A 20,804-nucleotide genomic window follows, 5' to 3' on the forward strand; every position below is an offset into this window, starting at 1 on the left:
AACCCTGTTAAATGCAGTATTGACCTCGTGCCGTATGTGCCTCAGATATAGGCCGCCCTATTTGGTAACCATCTCAATAGTAACTGATTTTGATTTTTTTGTTTCCGGGAGCAGTTTGGGAACAAAATTGCGTTTGGTAAAATTTTTGTTCCCGGAAACAGATTTGGAGTAAAATCAAGAATAAGAAAAAAGTTTATTCTTGTTCTGGAAACAAATCTAATAATCAAGTCTTCTTTCATTTTTTCTTTTTCTCCTCTTCATCTACCGCCCTCCCGTGGTTGCCATCCACCGTCCACTACCGCTATCAGCCACCGGCAAAAGGTTTGGCGAGCTCATTGGAGGCTCACCAAGCCGGAGCCACCGTCCACTACCGCTATCAGCCACCGGCAAAAGGTTTGGCGAGCTCATTGGAGGCTCACCAAGCCGGAGCGAGGTCTGGCGAGCTCGCCGGTGGCCAAGCGAGCCTCGCCCAGCCCCGGCGAGGCTCAGCCAACGAGGGCCGACGACGCTCCGATGAGGTTGTTAGCCCTCGTCTGGCTAGTCGCTGGACTAGCGACTAGCTAAGAAGAATAGGAAAAAAAAAAAAAAAAAAGAAAAAAAAAAAAAAAATTGAAAAATTTAAAAAAAATCAATGATTTGGAATAGAATCACGTACTAAACACAATGCTATTCTAGAATCAGAAATTTTGGATAATTACCAAACGGTTTAACATGCTTAGAAATTGTTCCCGGAACAGAATAAAAAATAATAATTTTTAATTAAAATCTGTTCTCGGGAGTAGAATCGTTACCAAACGTGCCACAATAGTCTGAATTCAATTCTGGCTACAGTTACAAGCGTACGCATATCTTGATCTCTATGAGAAGTTCTTTTTCGTAAATGGAGAGTTATGCATTTCTCATACTAAATATATTAAGCATCATAGGATGGACAATGTAAATGCGTGGGCCACCCCCTAGCAGGGCCGATTCCCATACAAGCAAACAACAAATGTCTCTCTGACCAAAAAAAACTACAAATGTCTCGACCGGAAAGTGAACGTGCAAAAAGAAAAAAAAAACGGGGGAGTCCCATCGATCTTTCTCAGTGCGAGGCTGACTTGTTCGACATTGCAAGATCAACCACCAGGCACATAATATTAACGGACGACACCAAGAGAAAAGCCTCCACAGGTCATCACGGTGCATAAAGGAGTTGCATCATCGGACTGATTGCTCATGTCCCCGGTCACTACTATTCAGCTAGCATCTCATAGCAGCCAGAATGAAGAGGTTTTAATCCAAGGTAAGTGAAGGCAAAATCGCTATGGCCTCCCCATCGATGACTAGAAGCTCACCACTTTTGAAACATTTTGTCAAGAACTTTACCCTGCATGACATAATCTTTTTTGAATTACCCCCGGTCTCACAAGATTAGAGCAATTTAATAAAGTAACTTGACGTACATATATTTTTTCTTGCTCTCTCTGATGTTAACTGCCTGTACTTCACCCCTGACCTCATCTCCAACGTAAACAGGGCACTTGAATTGCAAGCTTTGGGACACATAGATGGCTCCAGGCTATTGATCAGCGATACATGAAAGGAAAAATAAGTACCTCAGATAAAAGCACATAAACCTTTACTCAAAATCAGATGTTCTTGTGCTGCAAAAGTGTTGAAGCTAATCTTTTGGGCTATATTACTTTGAAAGAGTCATCTTGCAAAGCAACTATGAAATGCTTTGGAGTGCCGCATTCAACCATTGGCTTTTCTAAAAACAAGGCACATCCAACGACTGAGATGCACCTGAAGCATTACTTGAGGAGAATCTAGTAAAAATGTCAACTCCAAAGCCACAATGACCACCTGTCACCAGATTTTCTCCATCAACATATGAGCATACATGGGTCCGCCTCGGCTTTTTAGTGTTAAAAAAGTAAGTTACTATGCCACTATCTATGCTTACCATACCATGAATAAAGATTCCTCTAGTATCCAACAACAAGTATCACAAATAGTCAAAAGAAGAAAGTAGAGGTAAAAAGGTATTGAAATAGACTTACGAAGCGAGAGGCAATAGTTCGTGGGAACAATGCAGCAACAAGCATCCCATGGACAAGTCGATCTTCAAAGCCTGAATTCTGAGCTACTCCAGCATCAAAATGAAGAGGATTTGAATCATGGCTCACTTTTGAATAATCAATAACGTCTTCATCAGAGAATATTCTACTTTGCCTTAAGATATCTCCAGTCCTCAGTATTTGGGGTCCAGATGATGAGAAGCACCTCAAAGAACCAAGAATATTCACATGCCTAAGAATTGACATGTTTGTCGTAGAGGCACACTTTGCTCTTACCCTGGATAATGGAAGTGAATTGCAGCTTGATCTTCTAACAAATAAGCAGAGAAGGAAGAGAGTGGGATATATGATTTAACTCCTGTAGACATCGATACATACACAGATAAGCACATACAGAAGGAAAGTGATACTCTGATTTAAAGATAATTGCCCGACCAATTACTGTCACCATGTGCTATATAAAGAAGCTCACAAAAACCATAAGTAGTGTTCTCATTTTTTTTCTTCATCATATCCATGCTTTACAAGACAAAATAATTGAATCGATGGAAAAGTGCAAACGGATTTATCAGTCTTTGAAGGGTTAACCAGGTCTAATACTTTAAAGGCAAATTCTGCACTTAATCAGGTTAGCATCTCAATCTAGTTATCCTTGTGTTATCTTTGGTTATTTAACCAAAAATGGAAGGATCAGGTGCAAAAGTAAATGTGCAGCCATGCAGTATATGCTATTCATTTGAATGGTCCAGAAACAGTACACAAAATGGTAATATAGACCAAAAGAAATTGAGATCTTCTCATCTTAGGACTACAGAGTGGTTTAAGGAACTAAACAGCCATCAACCTTCAAAAGAAAGACAAGGTATTGCTCCCCAGTAATATGACAGAGGTGCCAAAAATATTATGAAATGAAATAGATGGATGGAAGAGCTAATGAGATCCCTACCTGAATATATTTCTATGATCATCTTCAAACACACATTGAAGCTTCCTATAAGTATCTACACCAAGAACGTCCTTCTCTTGCAGGTCCTTCAGCAACATTATAGCCTCTTCTACCCTTCTTCGTCGGCATATCTCATCAAGGATTGTCCTATAGGTGATAAAATCGACTGATATCTGCTTTTCAATCATCTCCCACAAATAACTCACTGCATCCTCGAGTTCACCACCCAAAGCTAAAGCATTCACTAGTGCATTATATGACTTACTGCTAGGGGTATACCCTTTTTCCTTCATTTCATTACACATTTCGATCGCATTTATTGTCCTGCCTTGGGCACATAACCCATGAATTAAATAATTGTATGAGAAGGAGTTCGGCTGACACTTGTAAACCACACCCATCTGATGGAATATTCTTAAAGCATCATTCACGTGGAGGGAAAGCACGTAACCTTTTATCATGCAATTCAAAGTACAGATGTCTGGTTCAATCCCATCACTGACTATTTGTTTAAAGAGGCCTCTTATGGTCTCCATATACACATGATTAACATAAGAATTCCTTCCCCTGCTCAAAAATGCTGCAAATAGAAGATTGTAAGTTCTAATCGAAGGCCTACAATCCAACTTCATGCAGTTCTTCATATGCTTAAATATATTGACTGCTCTAGTCAGCTTCCTGGCCTCAGTGAAAAAGTATATGATAGAGTTGTAAAGAGGCTCGGTCATTATATGAGGAACAGCTAATACTTGATTAACAACATCATCCATTTCCTGGTACATTTGTGCCACACCGAGCTTCTTTATCGTGATATGATAAGTGGAAGCGTCATGTCTGAACCTAGGCTGTTGAGAAGCCCAGTTGAAGAGCTCCAAGCAAATTAGAGGATCCTCCTGGAGAGTGATGACATTGCAAAGTTCTTCAGATGAAAATCTGGGTGGGAGTTGGGAAAGAACCCGTCTAAATTGGGCTTCATCAAGCGTTGGTGTGCTCTTGGCTTTTAATCTTTTACTAGCTCTCCTTCTGAAGGACCTTGATGGGGGTTTAGATGAATAGAAGGAGTACAAGGAAAATTGGGCATAGGTATGATGTGAACCATTTAGACAATTTCTCCAACAAAGTTTGACATGGGTTTGCGTCAAATTGGACATACACTTTGATGAATTATAGAGAGTGGATAGATGATGGGAAGCATTATAATGTTGGGTAGCTGATGACAAAACAGGATGCATATAGTAAGTCAAGGTTTTAGGGGAAATTCGACCGAGAGAGCTTTTCAACAGCAGTCATATTGAAGTGTTGAGAGAATTAAGGAAAATTTTGCAGATGCCAAAGAAAGGAGGCTCAGATATCTAACCTCAGTGTCTCACACAGTAATGCCTATGAATTAAAAAAGGAAAAGAGCGAAACCGAGTGTAAATTTCAGGAACCAGCAAGCATAAGCAATGGGAATCAGCTTCCTTCTCAACCGAACGATCTTTGTTATATATGGATGACCCTACCCTTCATCAATGCCGAAGGGCCGTTCACACCAAAACAATCTGCGAAGGGTTCGAACAACCAATCAGACCGCACACCAAGAAAAGAGAAAACCAAAGAGCGTCTTCCCTCCACTTCCTATACCCAAGGAAGCCTCGGCTGCTCGTTCACACGCCAGACACGAATTCAATCACAGATTGGATTTCCGTAAGAAGCACAATCTAAAAGTTACACACAGAACGCTCGCATCCGAACATCAGTTCACGCACAACGCGCGCATAACTGCATAAGCCACCGCGCACTCTTGTACGCGGAATCCGAGGACGAGTTCAGCACAAGCTAAGGAACATCGCAGTGCATTTCTACGGCATAAAGTCGAAGCAGCCGGAATGGAGAAAGAGCGAAGCTAATCGACTTTGATTGAACAGAACTCGCGGCAAAAAATGCAGATGCGAAGCTGAAGAATCAGAGACCGAGACTCCCGATCGGGGCAACTGAAGCGAGAACCGGATCTCACCCTGATAAATGGAGGAGCTTCGCCGGAACCCTAGCCGGCGTGCGCGGAGACGGCGGAGCGAGGAGGATTCGAGGATCGGCGATTTCGACCGTTGCGATTGCTGCTAACGGAGAGGAGCAGCGTCGCCGTACTGGGCATTGCGATAGTGATGGACGGCCTCCTTCACCGGTTCTCAAGTGAACTTTATAAATATTATTGTGACTATTATCGCTATTGTTATTATTTAGGGGTGTTCACGTCAACCGACCGAACCGAATCGAATCGACTGATTCTAGGCTATCCTTGATTTCAAATTTTTGGATCCGGTTTCTAATTACAAGGGCAGAACCAAATTGTTAGGACCAATCGAATCGAACCGGTTTATATATATTTTTTTTCGATTTTTCCTTTTCCTTTAAAGATTAAATAAAAAAGGGATTACAAAAACTCTAAACCGGACAATTCAATCTAGACTGATCTAGTCTAATTCTCAGTTTTAGGGTGGAATCGGCTCAACCGAGAACCAATAATCATCATTATCATTATTTTCATTATTATTAATAGTTAGTAATTTTTTAAAAAATGTTAATTGGCTGTCGATATAGATTTACTTCTTTATTGGAAAAGTTAACTGACCTCTTTGAAATTATTACTTCTGATAGTTAGCAATTTCAAAAAAAAAAAATTGTAGTGCAAAAGCTAAAGTAATGAAAAATTATAAGCACTATGTAATGCATTGAACTTGCCTTGCCGGGGCTTATAATATCAAAGTCCAGCCCACCTCTGTTCAAATCCTCCTCCTCTGCAAACCAGTGGCCCAAAAATGAGCCCAAGGAGCTTAACAAGTCAGGACTCTCGAATTACTCATAATCAGAGGAGTTCTGGAAGCACAAACATTACCAAGAAAAAAAAAAAGATTTTGAAAATTTTGAAATAACCCAACGATCGAAAAAATGTTGTCCACTCTTGTTTTGGGGGATTTAATATCAGTGATTGTAATAGAATCGAATGAATGCTTCCGTCATAGTCATATCAGCATTCGTATGTATATTTACCCATCTTTTTAGAATATAAAAAAATATTTAGTTGAAAGCAAATTGGTTTTTGTCGAGGGGCGATTTACGTAGGTGAACGTAAGGCGTACATGTATTGTGTTTTGACGATAGGCCGTGTTCTATAAATACATTTACACTATATGTTCGCTCGTCTTATTGTCAATTTGGTTATTGACTATGGAAACATGACTTAATATGAAACCAGACTTCTAGGATAAAGAAATAGTAGGATAACGAAATAGTGAGAAGTGGCATAGCAATAGCAAATGATTTAATCTTATTTTGCTTAAGGAGGAAAACTAAAATCAATTGCTAGAACAAGAGATGATCAATTCTCGTAACACGAAAATCATCGATGATAACAAATCACTTGATCTTTTAAATTTTATAGCATTTGTCGAAATTTGAAATTTTATATCTTTCGACGATAATGAAAAAAAAAAAACCTGAAAAAAAGGGGAAATCGTCCGTGCTCATTTTTGATATCCAAGCCCCGAAGCATGCCATCAGAGCTCCCCACCCCTGCATTACTAAAATAATTGCTAAGACCCTATTTGTTTAAAATTGTTTATGTTCCTCGGAATAATTTTTTTTGTTCTTTTATTTCAAGAAACAACAAAAAAAGAAACGTATTTGATAAATTTTTATTTTCGAAAATATATTTGGAACAAAAAAATTAAAAATATTACTTCTTGACGTCTTTTTTTCCCTTCTCTTTCTTTTCTTTTTCTTCTTCTTCCTTTTGGCCGGCGGCCATGGCCGGCGCCGGCGATCGGCCAAACGAGGGCCAGTGATCTCGAACGGAGTGTCGCCAGCCCCCGGAGACGCCCAGCCACTGACGTGGCGAGATCTGGGCCGCGAATCCCCGGATGCCGTGATCCCCTTCGCCTCCCGTCGCTACGGCAGGAGAGAGGGGGAGAGGGGTCTTTCCCCGTGCGTGCCGCGATGGAGGGACGGGGGCGAGAGGCGAGAGACCAAAACCCTGCACGTGGACGCAGCGAAACTAAACCCGGACTTGTTCCCCGGTCGATAAGTTGGATTTCATAAGCCGCCGATCCGTCCGAGGCATTTTTTGTGGAACTTAGGGGCGAGAGGAGGAGGAGGAGCAGCAGGGAAGGAAGGGCATCACCAAAGCCGCAAGCCCAAGCGCAAGCGCACGACAGGAAGGAGGAGGAGGGCGGAGGGCGGAGGGCGGAGGATTCGCCGCTTGCTAGCGAAGCCCTAATTCGCCTCTCCCCGCGCGCCATCGACCTCGATCCATCGCGCGTAAGTCTCGCTTCCTCCTCCGGCGATGCTTTCTCGGTGCTTTGATTTGGGAGACCGTCTCGGTCGTCGCCATTTTACTTTATTTTTTCGGGGTTCGGTAATTTAGGTTCATTGGCGGTGTTTGGTGAGCTCCTCGTTGATGTGTTTTCGCAGTTTTTGATCGGATCACCTGGAATTCGCGGTAGCGTAGTCCGGACACTGCGTGTGCTTCCCCTGCTTCTGCTGACGGAGGTGGAAATGGATTTGGTCTCTAATTGCAAGGTACTGTCATTTAGCTGCTGGTGAATTTTCTGCTGCCGATGGCGGCGGCGGCGGTGTCGGTGGTGTTTGCAGTCCTTGAGAGTCTCGCGTCGTGATAGCCAAGACTGATTACGCATCCGACTTGTTCATCTCGGTCTTTGCATGCTGATTAATGCTCTTGCATCGATGGATGTCTGTTGTCGTGTCACGAGTGGTATCGAGGAGCGATGGTCGGTTGGTATTGAGCTTACAGAAAAATGCAGGTTTCTGGGGCCACTGATTTAGCTTCAAACGGTCAGGGAGCCTCAGATTGCAGTAATGTCAAAGTTGAAGGAGAGTCGATTGACCCATATCGGTCAGATGCAATGGTCAGATGTCCATGTGGAAGTTCTTCGGAAACAGAGTCAGTGATCAAGGTATGGATTGTACGAAGTGTTTGCATTTGGATACATCCTCATTTTGTCCTAGTTGTTGGCAAAAAGAAAAAAGGTGCTGTTAGTTTTTACTTGGTTTTCACGCATCCTAAAGTGAACCAATTTTGGTTTGTCACAGTTGTTGAAATTGTTACTTTTACCATACAGTTAAATTGGTTTTTGAGAAACCTTGAAGCCAGCACTTGTGCCTTCCCATGTTCACCCTTATTCCACCCTCTTGTGTTTTGATTTTCCTTTAAGAGTTTCTTCTGTTACGTTGAAATTTGTTACTCATGGTTGTTTTAGTGTCCAATCTCCCTTGTTATGCGGTACGATATTTGGGTGAAAAATTACCTGTGCTTTGAATGTGGCTAGAAAGTGACGTGAGTTGTCACTCATCATTAGTAGTCCACGGACTTGGTAGAACCCGCAAGTGTACCTTTTGAAATTAACGGATTTCATTCTTGAAAAATAAAGGAACTGTGAGTAGTTTCATGTCATACCATCATTTCTGCTTTCGTTGACATATTTTTTATTTTACTTGCTTACCTATTTTCTTTATTCTTTTTTAAAATTATGTGTTGTTCTTTTATCTTTTGGTTGGCAGTGTCAGGACCCAAGCTGCCATGTCTGGCAACACATGAGTTGTGTCGTCTTTCCTGAAAAACCTGGGGAGGAGGATCCTGAAAATTTTTATTGTGAGCTGTGCCGTCTCAGTCGTGCTGATCCGTACGTATCTCAGAGTAGCAAACTTTCGCATTTCATCAATATATCAACTGGGAAATGTGACATTCGGTCTTCATAGACGTGGCTTTTTGTATGGAATGATGATATTGACATCCCTCTTGAGAAATTTTATTTATTATTCCATGCGAAACAATGATCTAACTTCTCAGTTGTTTTAGTTAGTTTCATCTGATCTTTTAATTGATCACTGGAAGTGCTATAGAGAAGGTGTTCTTATAAATTGGATCGATACTGGATAATTAGAAGGAAAATTTCATTAGGTCAATGACAAGCGTTACCTGCTTTGATATGATTCTGCTTGTTACTGACATAATTGGCTTCGCCTTCATATTTTGAAAAGGAAGAAGCTGAACTTAGTGCCGTTGTTTTTGTCCTTGGGACACAGTGTCTTATGGCAGAAGCACATCTCTTGGCCTCCCAAAATGGAGGTTTAAGAAGTAGATCATATGGATGTAGAAAAAGCTTCTGATTTGGATGAATTGGAAACATCTCTTTCCCATTTCTATTTACCGAACCTGAAAAGTACGTCTTCATGTTAAATATGGCTGGAGGCAGTTTAGTGTTAGGCCCATATACATACATGTGCGTGTGGTGAATGTTGAAGGAAAATTTCATTAGGTCAAATGACAAGCGTTACCTGCTTTGATATTATTCTGCTTGTGACCGACATAATTGGGTTCGCCTTCATATTTTGAAAAGGAAGAAGCTGAACTTAGCGCCGTTGTTTTTGTCCTTGGGACACAATGTCTTATGGCAGAAGCACATCTTTTGGCCTCCCAAAATGGAGGTTTAAGAACCTGAAAAGTTCGTCTTCACGTTAGATATGGATGGAGGCAGTTTAGTGTTAGGCCCATATACATACATGCACGTGTGAGGTGAATGTCGATGCAGGAGCACATGGATTCTTTAATGGCACACAATTAAGAAAGAAGTCCTAGTTTTTAGATATTTCAACTTTAATAAAGCAGGGATAGCACTTAAAGAGAATAGAGCATCTGCGTTGTCCATTCTTGAATCTTTTAATATCTTTGAGAGAGAAGGCGCTATTTCTTTTTTATACCATGATCCATAGAGCAGGTTGGGTGTCTTATACTTTGTTTACATTCCTTGTGTTTATTCTATGCGAGATTTTCTCCCTCCTCTTTTGTATGCTAAGTTGTATGCTTGTGCCCTTACCTTGTGTTGGGAACAGTAACCATGCATGAAGAGATGTGGGGAAAAAATTCTACTTACGAAAAGTTGGTTATTCATATGAAGTAGATGTTTTGTCCAGCAAATACTGTATTGTTTGTCCTTCAATTGGATTGACATTTGCTTCCCCCCTTTTTATTTAAAGAAAATGATGCAGCTAAGCAGAAATGCACTTTTAACTGCTGGCGTCAGCCCTGTGCTTCTTAGCTTTTTTGTATGAGTTTGCTTTCAATGTGAGCACTGCAGCTCTAATGGTTATGGGGTGCGATTATCTTGTTTAATTTATTATTAACTTGCCATTGATTTCTTTTGGTTTCCTTATTTGAAATTTTGAATTAAATTCAATTCTTTGTATACTTTTCAGAAAGGAAAAAGTAAAAGCTCTTTTCTTCACTAAGTTCTGATCCTATCTTTTTTCATAGGTTTTGGGTTTCAGTGAGACATCCTCTGCAGCCTGTGAAGATGGTTACTACAAATATTCCAGTTGATGGGTGAGTTCTTTTGGCTTTGCATAAGTTTACTTGATGGTTATTCTTTTTCTATGTTGCATTGTTATTAGCTCTTCTGGGTTTACTTGGAATGGTTTATTTTCCCCGGTGCATTAGTGATGTTTATTTTTCCGGTTAAAAGACTTGTTATCTAAGATGATTTTTTTACTTGCCATTCTTATCACGTCCTAATGAATGTGTGCATGCACAGTACTAATCCCGTACAGAGTGTTGAGAGAACTTTTCAACTGACAAGGGCAGACAGAGACCTTTTATTGAAGCAAGAGTTTGATCTTCAGGTTAGTTTAACTACTTTCAACCTTATGTGCAAGAAGTGGGATTTTGGTTTAATTTGATTACTCAAGCTTGATGATTTGTATGGGATAATATCTTCGTGAAGGCCTGGTGTATGCTTCTCAGTGACGAGGTTTCATTTAGGATGCATTGGCCTCAACATGCAGACCTACAGGTCAATGGTAAGTCGTGAAGGTATTTCTACTTTAATACTGGTAGGGAGACTTTGTGGGCCACATTTTTTATGAAATAATCGCAAGCACTTAGCCTGAAGCAGAGATACTTTTTTCCTCTTAAGGCCCTGATCCAAATTTTGCTTTTTTGGGAACTGAAGCACTTAATGTTTCTTTGTTTCTTGTTTGCATTGATCATCGAAATGCTGTTTCCCAGTTATGGTTTTGAAATTGTTATTTTTTAGGGTCAGTTATGCTCATGTCATGCCCAGGCTATGGACCTATGGTTTTGGAAACGGTCTTTTGTTAATTTCCTTTTTGTTGTTCCACAGGTTCTGTTGTTCGTGCTATTAATAGGCCTGGCTCACAGCTGCTGGGGGCTAATGGTCGTGATGATGGTCCCATTGTGAGTTAAACCTTCAAAAATTTTCAATTGTCTCCTTTATGATGAATGCATTTTCTGTGCTTAGCAGTACTTACATATTTATTGCTTGTCTGTATGACTCTTTAAGCGCCTGATGCGTATATCACTTATAGTGTTTTCCTTTTGTGAGCTTGGGTGTGTCTGGTATATTTTCTTAGGTTTTTGGTTTTCCGTGGCAGATAACATTTTTCGTGAAAGATGGCATCAATAAGATCAGCTTAACAGGGTGTGATGCTCGCATTTTCTGTTTGGGAGTCAGAATCGTGAAAAAGGCACAGTGTTCAACAGGTAGCTAAGAAAATTATTGGTAGCTGTTATTAGAGTTTCCAAAAAAAATTTAGTGCTGTCCCGAAGTTTAATTATTCATCCTGTTTCTTATTTTCCTAATGAAAGCTGGAGTACACGCTTGTGTTAAAATGTACTTCTATTTGATGTCTATGTGACTGCCCAGCTCGTCTTATCATCGTTGTCCAGGATTTCATGAGATACTTGGAACAGTTTTAACTGTTGCTCAATTTGCTTTTAGCTGCGACAGAGTTACCGCTGTATGTTTTATAGTTGTGAAACCTAAGTCTTTTTCTTTTTTGTATGTACTAAGAGAATGAGGACTTCGCTGCTTTGTTATGACTTTTGTAGTCAAAAGCAAAAAGTATAGTATCATGTGTAAGTTATACTTTATTTTAGATGTATATCGCAAATTTAGATAAATGTTACTTTTCTTGTAACTTGGAGGTAGCATTATTTATGTAGTTAAAAGCAAAAAGTATAGTATCGTGTGTAAGTTATACTTTAAATAAGTAATAACGTATCAAAATTGAAATATTATATATCTCATCATAAGTCTGCCCAGATTTAAGTTAAGTGTCATGTGGTGAATTGAAAAAGTAAACATTTTCTCAATTTCGATTCTAACCATACACATTGGACCGATAAAGGGCAATAAATAACCTCAGTATCTTGAAAAAAACTACTAATCAATAAACGAATTTAAAAAAAATGAACAACAACAATTAACTGATCATTACACGATAAATACAAGTAATTGCTAAATAAACAAAGCCCAGAAGGCGACTTCAAGACTGAATCCAGCAAGCAGGCATGGAACAAAGAAGCTCGAAAAAGGCAGCTTCTCTGTAGGGGACATGGCACAACAGAACTATATTCCTCTTCAACTGTATGTACTGCCCTGATGGAAATCTGCAGATCCAGAAGTCGCTGCATCGATGGCCCTCGCGGGACACACTGAAGCAAATTCACAGAAGCTGCATTTCCACCGCTCCTGCTTGGGAGTGTATGTTGCTTCCCGTTCACCACGCAAGAACTCGAGACGAGTCCTGATTTCATCCAAAGACCAGTCTGGATCAAATGTGAACCAATCTTCGCCAAGCACTGAATGATCTTTTTGTAATTCATACCTGCTTCGTATAAGTCACATAAGAGTCTTTGCCATGTGTGGGAAAAAAATGATAATGCCGATTAAGGGAACTCCAGTTGCATCGAGAGCTGACTTAATAACTAAGTCAGCAAAGCATTTCTCGGGAAGAAGTATTATAGAGGCTTCAGCATGAGGTGAAGTTATCCATCCAAAACTCGGAGGCCTCTATAAGGCAGAAAAAAAATCTGACTGGGCATGCGTGGGCATGAGCATGTGAAAACTCATATAAAGAAAGAATATTCAGAGGTGAAAACTCAATTAAATTCTGCCAGTATATATCCAATGTAATGACAGCACTAACTTCAGAGAAACACTCGAATCAGATTAAACAAAGCATCTGGTTGGCCAAATTTTCTCTCAGTCCTGACAGCTATATTTTATGCACTTCGAACAATGCAGTTTAACCTAAAGCATTAACTTCAAAATGCATGCATCATCAAGCATGTGAGGACAATAATGCCAAGTCACGAACCGACGTACCTAAGTATCAGCTGATCATTAGCCTTGGGTAGCATTGAACATGTGTTCGTGTAGTATCTCAGTATCTCATTAAGGTTCTGCAGAAAACCAAACAGAAAAACAAATATGATCCATGAAGGGGAAAAGTGAGCGAACCAAAGTTCCTAACACGTTGTGCAGAAGGCGTTCCTTATATGAATAAGTCCTTTCTGTTTTCATCCTACTGATTATTGTCCCAGTAATACAAATCAATAGACAAACCCCAAAGGATGCTGCATGCACGTCTTTTCAGATAAAGGCCCATCATTGCAAGGCCGAAGAATCCCCTAACAACCTAAGGCGCCTCTTACCATCTTAACATGCATTCAATCTTAACATATCAAACAAAGCATTAACAAATGCACATCATGTGTCAGTCAGAAGGATCAAGACAACTTTCTGCAAATTGGAAGTAACTAATCAAGGTAAAAGGACTCTTTACCTCTGCAGGAAGACCTGCATTAGCAGCAATATCCCTGATATCTTCAGATAAAATGTGATAAGGATTCAAATTATAATAATCAAAGAATTGTTTAGTGGGGAAGTTTTCGCCCACTGATTTATCCCACATATGCTTGTAGCACATCAACTGAAACCTGCAAATATCAGTAGAAAGAAATGTGTTTGATTACTTCAACTTAAGACATCAAGGCAAGGGAGTTTTCTGCACTTGCATAGAGATTCAAATGGATTCACTCATAATTCCTCAAGTTACACCTTCCATTTCTTCTTTGCGGTTCAGATGGAAGTGAATTTCGGACGCGAGTTTTGATGTCCACCAGTATTGGGTTTCTCTCAGTTCCATTGACAGGCATTCGAACCTCATCAATCACTCCCTTTACCCAAGCATCTTCTAAAAAGCACGTTCTGAAAATGTAAGCAAAAACTACCCATTAGCGAGGAGTACACATACATACACAAACTCATAATTTAAAGACCCATCACAGAATATTTAGTTAATTCTAGCATATAAAATGGAATTAAAGCCATTTAGTTCTCCCTAACACAATAACACTGTTTTTAGACGCAAAAAGATGTACTATACAGCTGCAGATTAGTTCGAGCATGAATATTGGACGTCCTAGCAGTTAAGGATGCAATAACATAGTCATCACTACCATTACAGCATCAGTGAATTGCGATCTGGGTAAACCGAATTTGGGTACTCTAACATTCGGTATTGTCAAAGTTGTTGATCAGAGTGATAAACTCCCTACTTGCTCAATTAAAAGTCAACAAAATGTATCCGATATTCATAGTTTACTCTATTGCAGATATTGAACATTCTTTGACCTCATTTAGGCTTTTCTATTTACAAAACCTAAGTAGAATAAGCAAATAAACTGATTGCGCTTACCTCTTCCAATGAACCCTTTTCTTGACATATTTTACAAAAGAGGCCAATGTTCTTCATTGTAACTAAGTTAGTTAGAGATGCAGCAGCAATATGCTTGCCAAAACTACCAAGAAAGAGGACCCCAAGAGGGAAATGGAAATGCAGGCACATGGACTCACATTGGCAATTCACGAGTAAACCCCTCGAACAACAACTGATGAGCACCTGTTATAAAGTTCAGGAACCTTGTAGCGCAACCATCTTCCTTTGATTTTATGCGTACCTTAACTTTTTGAACAAACTGAAATAAACAATAAGTTTAATATCTGATATGTTTATCAAATAAAAGTTGGAAAACTTGACGTGATGTTGCGTCTGTTTGCAACTGAGTTCCAAAAGTCCACAAAAATGTCCAAGCATCCTTTTCCAAATGCATAAAGAGGAAGCAACCTGAGAAGCACACCTCTTGTTCAAGCTTCTCATGGCGAGCACTGCCTGCTTTCATAGCTTTCGTCGTTTTCCTCTTCCCCGAAAGGAGAACAAACTCCATCTGCTTTTCACACCACTCCTGCCATTTATGTAAGTGAAATCAATGAGATTCACTCCAATATACGAAATGTAAATGAAAGTAACTCAGCCTTTTTAAGGCAAAAATGCAGGGCAGGGTATTCAGATAACTAATTAGCAGACGATTGCAACTGCCATTTTCGGTTAAGAGTGGATAGCCCAACATCCAAATCCATCTCCCCACCACCTATAAACTGACTTATCGCCGCATTAACTATACGCCGACATTTGAATTTGCAGGCAGTCATGACCTTAAATACATCGAAACAATAGCACTGACAAAGACTACGCAAACATGTCGAAACAGTGGCTCAAACTATACGCAGTAAAAACCAAAGGCATTTTGACCATTGCGCAAATTAGCCACAAGAACGCCAATATGACAAGACAAGTCAGATTTTACTTTATGATCTTCGTATTGCATGCTGTAGCGAGATGCCACCTCTGAATCGGGAAAAATGGGGAGGTTTCGAAGAGTACCGCGCCGGTAATATCCGTGACGGACAAGCCCTTCTTCCTCCTGAACCGGTCCAAGAACGCCGGCGCCGCTGCGTTCCCATCCTTCGCCGCCGGAGCTCCGTCGCGGTTCCCGAAGTCCTCGAGGTCGGGTTCGGAGCAACCCGGCGGCCTCCTCTTGGAGAGGGCCGCGACGGACCCGATGGACCTGGCGCTTCTCTGAAACACGGGAGGGAGCAGGGCTTTTCCGGCGAGGGAAACGCGGGCGGCGGCGGTGGTCAAGGCGGTCTCGAGAAGCGCCATCTCGTCGTCGCTCACGATCTCGATCTCGATCGGGATCTCGCGGCCTTTATAGGGCGCGGGCTCGGATGGCGAATCGGTCATTTTCCGAGCGGGCGAGCGAGCTCGGGCGTCGTGGAGGGAGTGACCGTTGGAATCGCCGGGAAGTTGCGCGGTTCGTGGGGGGAACCGGTTGCGTTCGTGGCTCCTCCTCCGGAGAAGGAGAAGTGGATTTGAAGTCTGATGGCGAAATCCCCGATGTACCCCTGCGGTTCCCGCCTGTTTGGGGTCACCTTCTGGGGGCCCTTTCGACTTTTCGCACAGAGCCGACCGCTCGAACACGCTTCAGTGGCTCATTTCCTTCTCTCACACGACACGACAACCGTTTTACGAAAAATTAAAATATAAAAAAGAAAAAAAAATTGCATATTCAAAGGTTTTAACTTCCACGGGACGAAAATCTTGGGTATGAATTTTTCGACCGTGCGACCTCATCCATTGTACATTCGCCGGTTAGTAGCCCGCTAAATAAGCTATGAAGTGAGATAAAATTATAATTTGTCATTCAATTGCTAACCAATCGGAATTAAGTTGATATAAAATCAATTTGCGAAAATGAGTACACTCTAATCCACAACTATTTGTTTATGTCAAATTTGAGTAAAGCAAGATGCACCAACATAATGGTGTCACTTGCCTCGAGCACCATGAAAAGTATTTGCCTTGTTCCTAGAGAGACTATTGAGTGTTGACGTGCTTCACATTATTTAATGATCTAGAGGAGAGGTATCAATCATTGCATTAGTATATGTTATCTCTTTGTGAATAAAAAGGTAGGAAGATGCGATAATTTTATATACATAAAGACTTCCAAACATCCTTTTTAGTTTGTTTTTCTTTTCTTTTCTTTTTGGTTTAAGGGTGTGTGCTCTTCATGACACTGACTCAACTTATAAGACTACGGCGCAATTAGAAAATTACAACAATAGAAGCTAAATCCGGTATTTGTTCTAGAGAATCTCCTCTCCTAATTTTCCTGGAGCATACGTGCGTAGGGCGGGTGGAATCGATGATGGACCTAGTGCTTTGACAGGGCCGTTCAGGCCCATCTTCACGCATCAAGAACTCAATAAATTATTCTGAATTATAAATCGGATTCGTAGGCCCAATTCTCTGAGGCCCGCCGTCCACTGATAAGCCGAGCGGCGAAGAAGAGAGAAGGGAGCAGCGGCACGAAGTATGGAGGAGGAAACTGACGCCGCGCGTGGAGGCATGGAGAGCGAAGACTTCGTCCACGTCAGAAACCGATCGTCGCATATTTCTCGCCAGACGACCGACGTGTCTCCCCCGGAAGCCGGCCAGCAAATCAACAAACTCCCACGTCGCCGAACCCTCGATCCTCTCGCTCTCCCCTCCCCCATCATATATACGCGCTCCCAGCTCGCCACACAGCAAGAAAACCGCAGAGCGAACTGGTGCGGGAGCGAGCGATATAGACTGACCAAAGTGCGTGCACAGAGCGACTCGGCAATGGGAACTAAAGCGACCCTTTTGCTCCTGCTCGCCGTGCTGTGCTACGGCCTGGCGAGCACGGCTGCTCACCACCACCACCATGGCGAGGAGGAGGAAGGAGGAGGAGGAGGAGGAGGAGGAGACTGGAGGGGAGAGGGGGAAGAGATGGAAGATAGGCACCACAGAGGAGAGAAGGCGTTCCTGCTGCGGGACTGGAAGCGGGTGGTGCACACGGACGCCGGCGAGATGAGGGTCCTGAGGAGCTTCCGAAGCCAGAGGAGCGCCGAGAGGTCGACCCGCATCGGCTTCATCAACATGGAACCCAGCACTCTCTTCATCCCTCAGTATACTGATTCCGGCTTAGTCCTCTTCGTCCGAAAAGGTAAGTCTCGAGTGTATTATCGGCTCTTGCTTCGGACTGCAACGGGCATGATTCGAAAAACTTGGTTTGATTGCTTGCAGGAGAAGCAAGGCTCGGGACAATATACAGAAACGAACCCGTCGAGAGAAGCCTGCGAAAGGGGGACGTGTACAGGATTCCCGCCGGTTCCGCCTTCTACCTGGTGAACACTGGGGAGAGCCGGAAGCTCCGCGTCATTTGCAGCATTGAGATCGACACGTCTGAGGAGGACTTGCCGACGAGGAATTTCCAGGTAATCTGTCCAAAAGTCGTTCCCAGAGATCGAAAGAATGTGGTTTGGCTAGCGTTTTCTAACATGTTGTCGCGACTCGACAGTCTTTCTTCCTCGGCGGAGGGCCGAACCCTGCATCAATACTCACTGGATTCGATCCGGAGACGCTGGCCACCGCGTTTAATGTGAGCAGACAATTACGCAAATCCTGTTAAAGAAAATGCTCGAACTTTTCTGACGTTTTTCTGTGATACGATGCAACATCCATTGCGAATGTGGTGGCCGTTTCAGGTTTCTAGTGGAGAAGTGCAGGAGATTTTGTCCCGGGAAATAGAAGGTCCGATCGTGCACATGAGCGATTCGCGCCGACCGAGCGCATGGTCCAAGTTCATGGAGTTGGATGAGCAAGACAGGCTGAGGCATCTCCGGAAAGCGGTCCGGGAGTACGGGGACGAGGACGAGGACGAGGACGAGGACGAGCAGATCGAGTGGTCGTGGAGGAAGTTGCTGGAGTCAGTGTTGGGACGCAGGAGGAGGCCGGAGAGCAGGGACGAATGGGGACATCGCCACGCGCCGGACTCGTGCAATCTCTACGACCGGAGCCCCGATTTCAGGAACGATTACGGATGGAGCGTTGCGCTCGACGAGTACGATTACAAGCCTCTCCGGCACTCCGGAATCGGCATCTATCTCGTTAATTTATCCCCGGTGAGTACGTGAACATGAGAGAAGGTCTAAAAGGAAGTTTGATATCGAATGAATTGTATCCAGATTCGTCCAAGTTTTTCATTAATCTTCGTAGCTTACAGTCTGTTTATCTTGGTCACGGAATCGAATTTCCGCAGGGCTCCATGATGGCGCCGCACGTGAATCCGACCGCGACCGAGTACGGCATCGTCCTGAGCGGCTCCGGCACGATCCAGATCGGGTACCCGAACGGGTCGTCGGCGATGAACGCGCGGGTGAGAGAAGGCGACGTGTTCTGGATCCCGAGGTACTTCCCCTTCTGCCAAATCTCCTCCAACAGCGGGTCCCTCGAGTTCTTCGGGTTCACGACCTCGGCCCGCAGGAACAGGCCGCAGTTCCTGGCGGGCAGGAACTCGGTGCTCCGGGCCATGGGCGGGCCGGAGCTCGCCAGGTCGTTCGGCGTGAGCGACAAGAGGTTGGCGGAGCTGCTCCGCGCGCAGAGGGAGTCCGTGATACTGCCCTCGCCGGAGGCGGCGGCGGGCGGTCCCGATCAGGGCTTCGACGGCGGAGATCTGGTTGCGGACTTCTGAGTTTTTGCTTGAGGTTTTATCTCCGGTGAATAAGAAGGGATTGGCGGAAGAGACCAAATCGGGGGCGGGGGGAGGGGATTGTCCAGTGAAGTTTTCCTTCAATTTAATTTTTGTTTTGTTGATGTTGCAGAGCTTTTTGAATGAATTCGAGCAGTTCTTTTCCTTTGCTGTTCCTTTTTCCATTTTGGTCAAATTGACTTCTTTTTTTCCAAGTATTTATAACTATATATTCCGTCTTTTTTTTTTTTTTTTTTTTATAATCGCCTAACAAATGATACTAATTACCTTTTCATTAAGTAACCACGTACTTTCTTTATATTCATGATTCTCCGAATAATCCTCGTCTCATTTCCCTCTTCCAAAATTTGATTGGATTTTGCTTTTAGTTTTCGAAAGAATAGCAAAACATCCGTTCATGGGTTGTTTTCTACATAAGAAATTTTGTAAAATGGTAAAAAAGAAAAGCATATAGTTTTAAAATATTTTATTTCTCCATCGAGTTAAAGTTACTAGTTTTATGATTAATTAATTATGATGTTGCAAAATGAAAAATAATTGAGCATGCGCATGGAAACTGATGCTGAATACGGACCAACTATGGTAATTTAGTGGCATGCCTGTTATTTTGGCAAAGAAAACTATGTAAATACTCGACTTCTTCAGCAAAACGCGGTTTGATATTAAAAAGAATTTACAACGATCGGTCTTAAGCACACTTTTTTTGTCAATTATAATTTATTCCCATTCTAATTCTCACTCTTGAACTCTTGCCCATCTTATTGCAAAACGTAAGAGTTGTATCCCACATCTGAAATTAAATCATCTCCATCTCAACCCTGAGAATGTGATGATTCAAATCTCTACCTCCCCTTTCACATGTAAGAAGGGTCTGTGATTACCTCGAGCACACTTAAACTAGTGATAAGTTGTACAATAATAAAAGTGTCACGTGATAGATTTTGGCTTGGAATATTAGGGACCGTTGTTGATCACGTTAAATAATAGTAACACTTTGTGAGAATAGATCGCGTGCCTTTATAAACGATGTATCATTTTCCAAAATAATGTACGGAAAATTTGACTTTTAGTACTATTATGCCATTACGTAATCCCCATTACTTCGATTGCGCCGTTTTGTTAACTAAACCGATTTAAAGCAAACTAAAATCTTCCGTGGGATCTTTAACAATTTTTTCATTTCCACATGGCTCTTTTAAGTAATTCTTAAAAAAAAAAGTAACAAAAAATCCCAAATTCCACCTACCATGATATAATTATTTTAAACTTTTTTTGTGATACAAAAAAAAGTTTAAGATTTTCGACATCATGAAAAAATGTTCGAGATAAATGTATTATAATGGGTGTAATTTGAGATTTTTGGTAACTTTTACTATTTTTTAAAATTATCGGACAAAGAAATCACGTTGTTTTGTGACGTGATGTCAATGAATTAAAAAAAAAACTAATAATAAACAAATTAAAGAGATGGAGAATTTAAAAAAAAAGAAGTTCGAAAATTCAAAGAGGGAAAGATCGA

The 20,804-nt window shown here is 41.9% G+C and overlaps 5 protein-coding genes across 8 annotated transcripts; 2 read left to right on the plus strand and 3 right to left on the minus strand.

The window, feature by feature from the left end:
- Nucleotides 1-870: 870 nt before the first annotated feature.
- LOC104435370 ((R)-specific enoyl-CoA hydratase) lies at nucleotides 871-2,345 on the minus strand. The gene is made up of 3 exons (XM_010045403.3): nucleotides 2,046-2,345; nucleotides 1,446-1,561; nucleotides 871-1,369 (listed from the first exon to the last, which is right to left on the minus strand). The coding sequence occupies exons 1-3, from the start codon at nucleotides 2,307-2,309 to the stop codon at nucleotides 1,276-1,278; spliced, it is 474 nt and encodes a 157-aa protein (XP_010043705.2). The 5' UTR covers nucleotides 2,310-2,345; the 3' UTR covers nucleotides 871-1,275.
- LOC120285913 (pentatricopeptide repeat-containing protein At2g27800, mitochondrial-like) lies at nucleotides 2,289-5,145 on the minus strand. 2 transcript variants are annotated; one of them, XM_039307676.1, is made up of 3 exons: nucleotides 5,006-5,145; nucleotides 3,010-4,550; nucleotides 2,289-2,421 (listed from the first exon to the last, which is right to left on the minus strand). In XM_039307676.1, the coding sequence occupies exons 2-3, from the start codon at nucleotides 4,239-4,241 to the stop codon at nucleotides 2,415-2,417; spliced, it is 1,239 nt and encodes a 412-aa protein (XP_039163610.1). In that variant the 5' UTR covers nucleotides 4,242-4,550; nucleotides 5,006-5,145; the 3' UTR covers nucleotides 2,289-2,414. The 2 variants fall into 2 exon arrangements, with proteins under 2 accessions (XP_039163610.1, XP_018724401.2); XM_018868856.2 differs by having other exon boundaries at nucleotides 3,010-5,006.
- Nucleotides 5,146-6,857: 1,712 nt separating this feature from the next.
- LOC104432852 (E3 SUMO-protein ligase SIZ1) lies at nucleotides 6,858-12,000 on the plus strand. The gene is made up of 9 exons (XM_010045413.3): nucleotides 6,858-7,305; nucleotides 7,459-7,566; nucleotides 7,809-7,961; nucleotides 8,566-8,687; nucleotides 10,319-10,387; nucleotides 10,596-10,683; nucleotides 10,785-10,860; nucleotides 11,184-11,257; nucleotides 11,455-12,000. Exons 2-9 carry the CDS (start codon nucleotides 7,543-7,545, stop codon nucleotides 11,569-11,571), a joined length of 723 nt encoding a protein of 240 aa, XP_010043715.2. The 5' UTR covers nucleotides 6,858-7,305; nucleotides 7,459-7,542; the 3' UTR covers nucleotides 11,572-12,000.
- A 151-nt stretch (nucleotides 12,001-12,151) lies between these two features.
- LOC104432851 (exonuclease V, chloroplastic) lies at nucleotides 12,152-16,056 on the minus strand. 3 transcript variants are annotated; one of them, XM_039307837.1, is made up of 8 exons: nucleotides 15,592-16,056; nucleotides 15,008-15,112; nucleotides 14,724-14,845; nucleotides 13,926-14,075; nucleotides 13,651-13,804; nucleotides 13,191-13,267; nucleotides 12,691-12,778; nucleotides 12,152-12,609 (listed from the first exon to the last, which is right to left on the minus strand). In XM_039307837.1, the coding sequence occupies exons 1-8, from the start codon at nucleotides 15,949-15,951 to the stop codon at nucleotides 12,583-12,585; spliced, it is 1,083 nt and encodes a 360-aa protein (XP_039163771.1). In that variant the 5' UTR covers nucleotides 15,952-16,056; the 3' UTR covers nucleotides 12,152-12,582. The 3 variants fall into 3 exon arrangements, with proteins under 3 accessions (XP_039163771.1, XP_010043713.2, XP_010043714.2); XM_010045411.3 differs by lacking the exon at nucleotides 12,691-12,778 and having other exon boundaries at nucleotides 12,152-12,690; nucleotides 15,592-16,055; XM_010045412.3 differs by lacking the exon at nucleotides 12,152-12,609 and having other exon boundaries at nucleotides 12,760-12,875.
- A 1,467-nt stretch (nucleotides 16,057-17,523) lies between these two features.
- Nucleotides 17,524-19,267, plus strand: LOC104435371 (vicilin-like seed storage protein At2g28490). The gene is made up of 5 exons (XM_010048130.1): nucleotides 17,524-17,740; nucleotides 17,821-18,011; nucleotides 18,095-18,175; nucleotides 18,282-18,698; nucleotides 18,836-19,267. Exons 1-5 carry the CDS (start codon nucleotides 17,524-17,526, stop codon nucleotides 19,265-19,267), a joined length of 1,338 nt encoding a protein of 445 aa, XP_010046432.1.
- The last annotated feature ends 1,537 nt before the right edge of the window (nucleotides 19,268-20,804 follow it).

Source organism: Eucalyptus grandis, chromosome 2 (assembly GCF_016545825.1).
Source record: "Eucalyptus grandis isolate ANBG69807.140 chromosome 2, ASM1654582v1, whole genome shotgun sequence".
NCBI lineage: Eukaryota > Viridiplantae > Streptophyta > Magnoliopsida > Myrtales > Myrtaceae > Eucalyptus > Eucalyptus grandis.

What these genes read in the sequence shown, in the direction of transcription:
- LOC104435370 (XM_010045403.3), bottom strand. Translation starts at nt 2,309, where the DNA reads ATGTCAATTCTTAGGCATGTGAATATTCTTGGTTCTTTGAGGTGCTTC. An exon ending in GAACTATTGCCTCTCGCTTC is followed by an intron (nt 1,562 to 2,045) that starts GTAAGTCTATTT and finishes GCTGATCAATAG; the next exon opens with CCTGGAGCCATCTATGTGTC. An exon ending in GAGAGCAAGAAAAAATATAT is followed by an intron (nt 1,370 to 1,445) that starts GTACGTCAAGTT and finishes TATGTCATGCAG; the next exon opens with GGTAAAGTTCTTGACAAAAT.
- LOC120285913 (XM_039307676.1), bottom strand. Translation starts at nt 4,241, where the DNA reads ATGCATCCTGTTTTGTCATCAGCTACCCAACATTATAATGCTTCCCAT.
- LOC104432852 (XM_010045413.3), top strand. Translation starts at nt 7,543, where the DNA reads ATGGATTTGGTCTCTAATTGCAAG. An exon ending in TGCAGACCTACAGGTCAATG is followed by an intron (nt 10,861 to 11,183) that starts GTAAGTCGTGAA and finishes GTTGTTCCACAG; the next exon opens with GTTCTGTTGTTCGTGCTATT. An exon ending in GTCGTGATGATGGTCCCATT is followed by an intron (nt 11,258 to 11,454) that starts GTGAGTTAAACC and finishes TTTCCGTGGCAG; the next exon opens with ATAACATTTTTCGTGAAAGA.
- LOC104432851 (XM_010045411.3), bottom strand. Translation starts at nt 15,951, where the DNA reads ATGACCGATTCGCCATCCGAGCCCGCGCCCTATAAAGGCCGCGAGATC. An exon ending in TTTACTCGTGAATTGCCAAT is followed by an intron (nt 14,076 to 14,723) that starts GTGAGTCCATGT and finishes TTACATTTTCAG; the next exon opens with AACGTGCTTTTTAGAAGATG. An exon ending in ATGCAGGTCTTCCTGCAGAG is followed by an intron (nt 13,268 to 13,650) that starts GTAAAGAGTCCT and finishes GGTTTTCTGCAG; the next exon opens with AACCTTAATGAGATACTGAG.
- LOC104435371 (XM_010048130.1), top strand. Translation starts at nt 17,524, where the DNA reads ATGGAAGATAGGCACCACAGAGGAGAGAAGGCGTTCCTGCTGCGGGAC. An exon ending in AGTCCTCTTCGTCCGAAAAG is followed by an intron (nt 17,741 to 17,820) that starts GTAAGTCTCGAG and finishes GATTGCTTGCAG; the next exon opens with GAGAAGCAAGGCTCGGGACA. An exon ending in ATCTCGTTAATTTATCCCCG is followed by an intron (nt 18,699 to 18,835) that starts GTGAGTACGTGA and finishes GAATTTCCGCAG; the next exon opens with GGCTCCATGATGGCGCCGCA.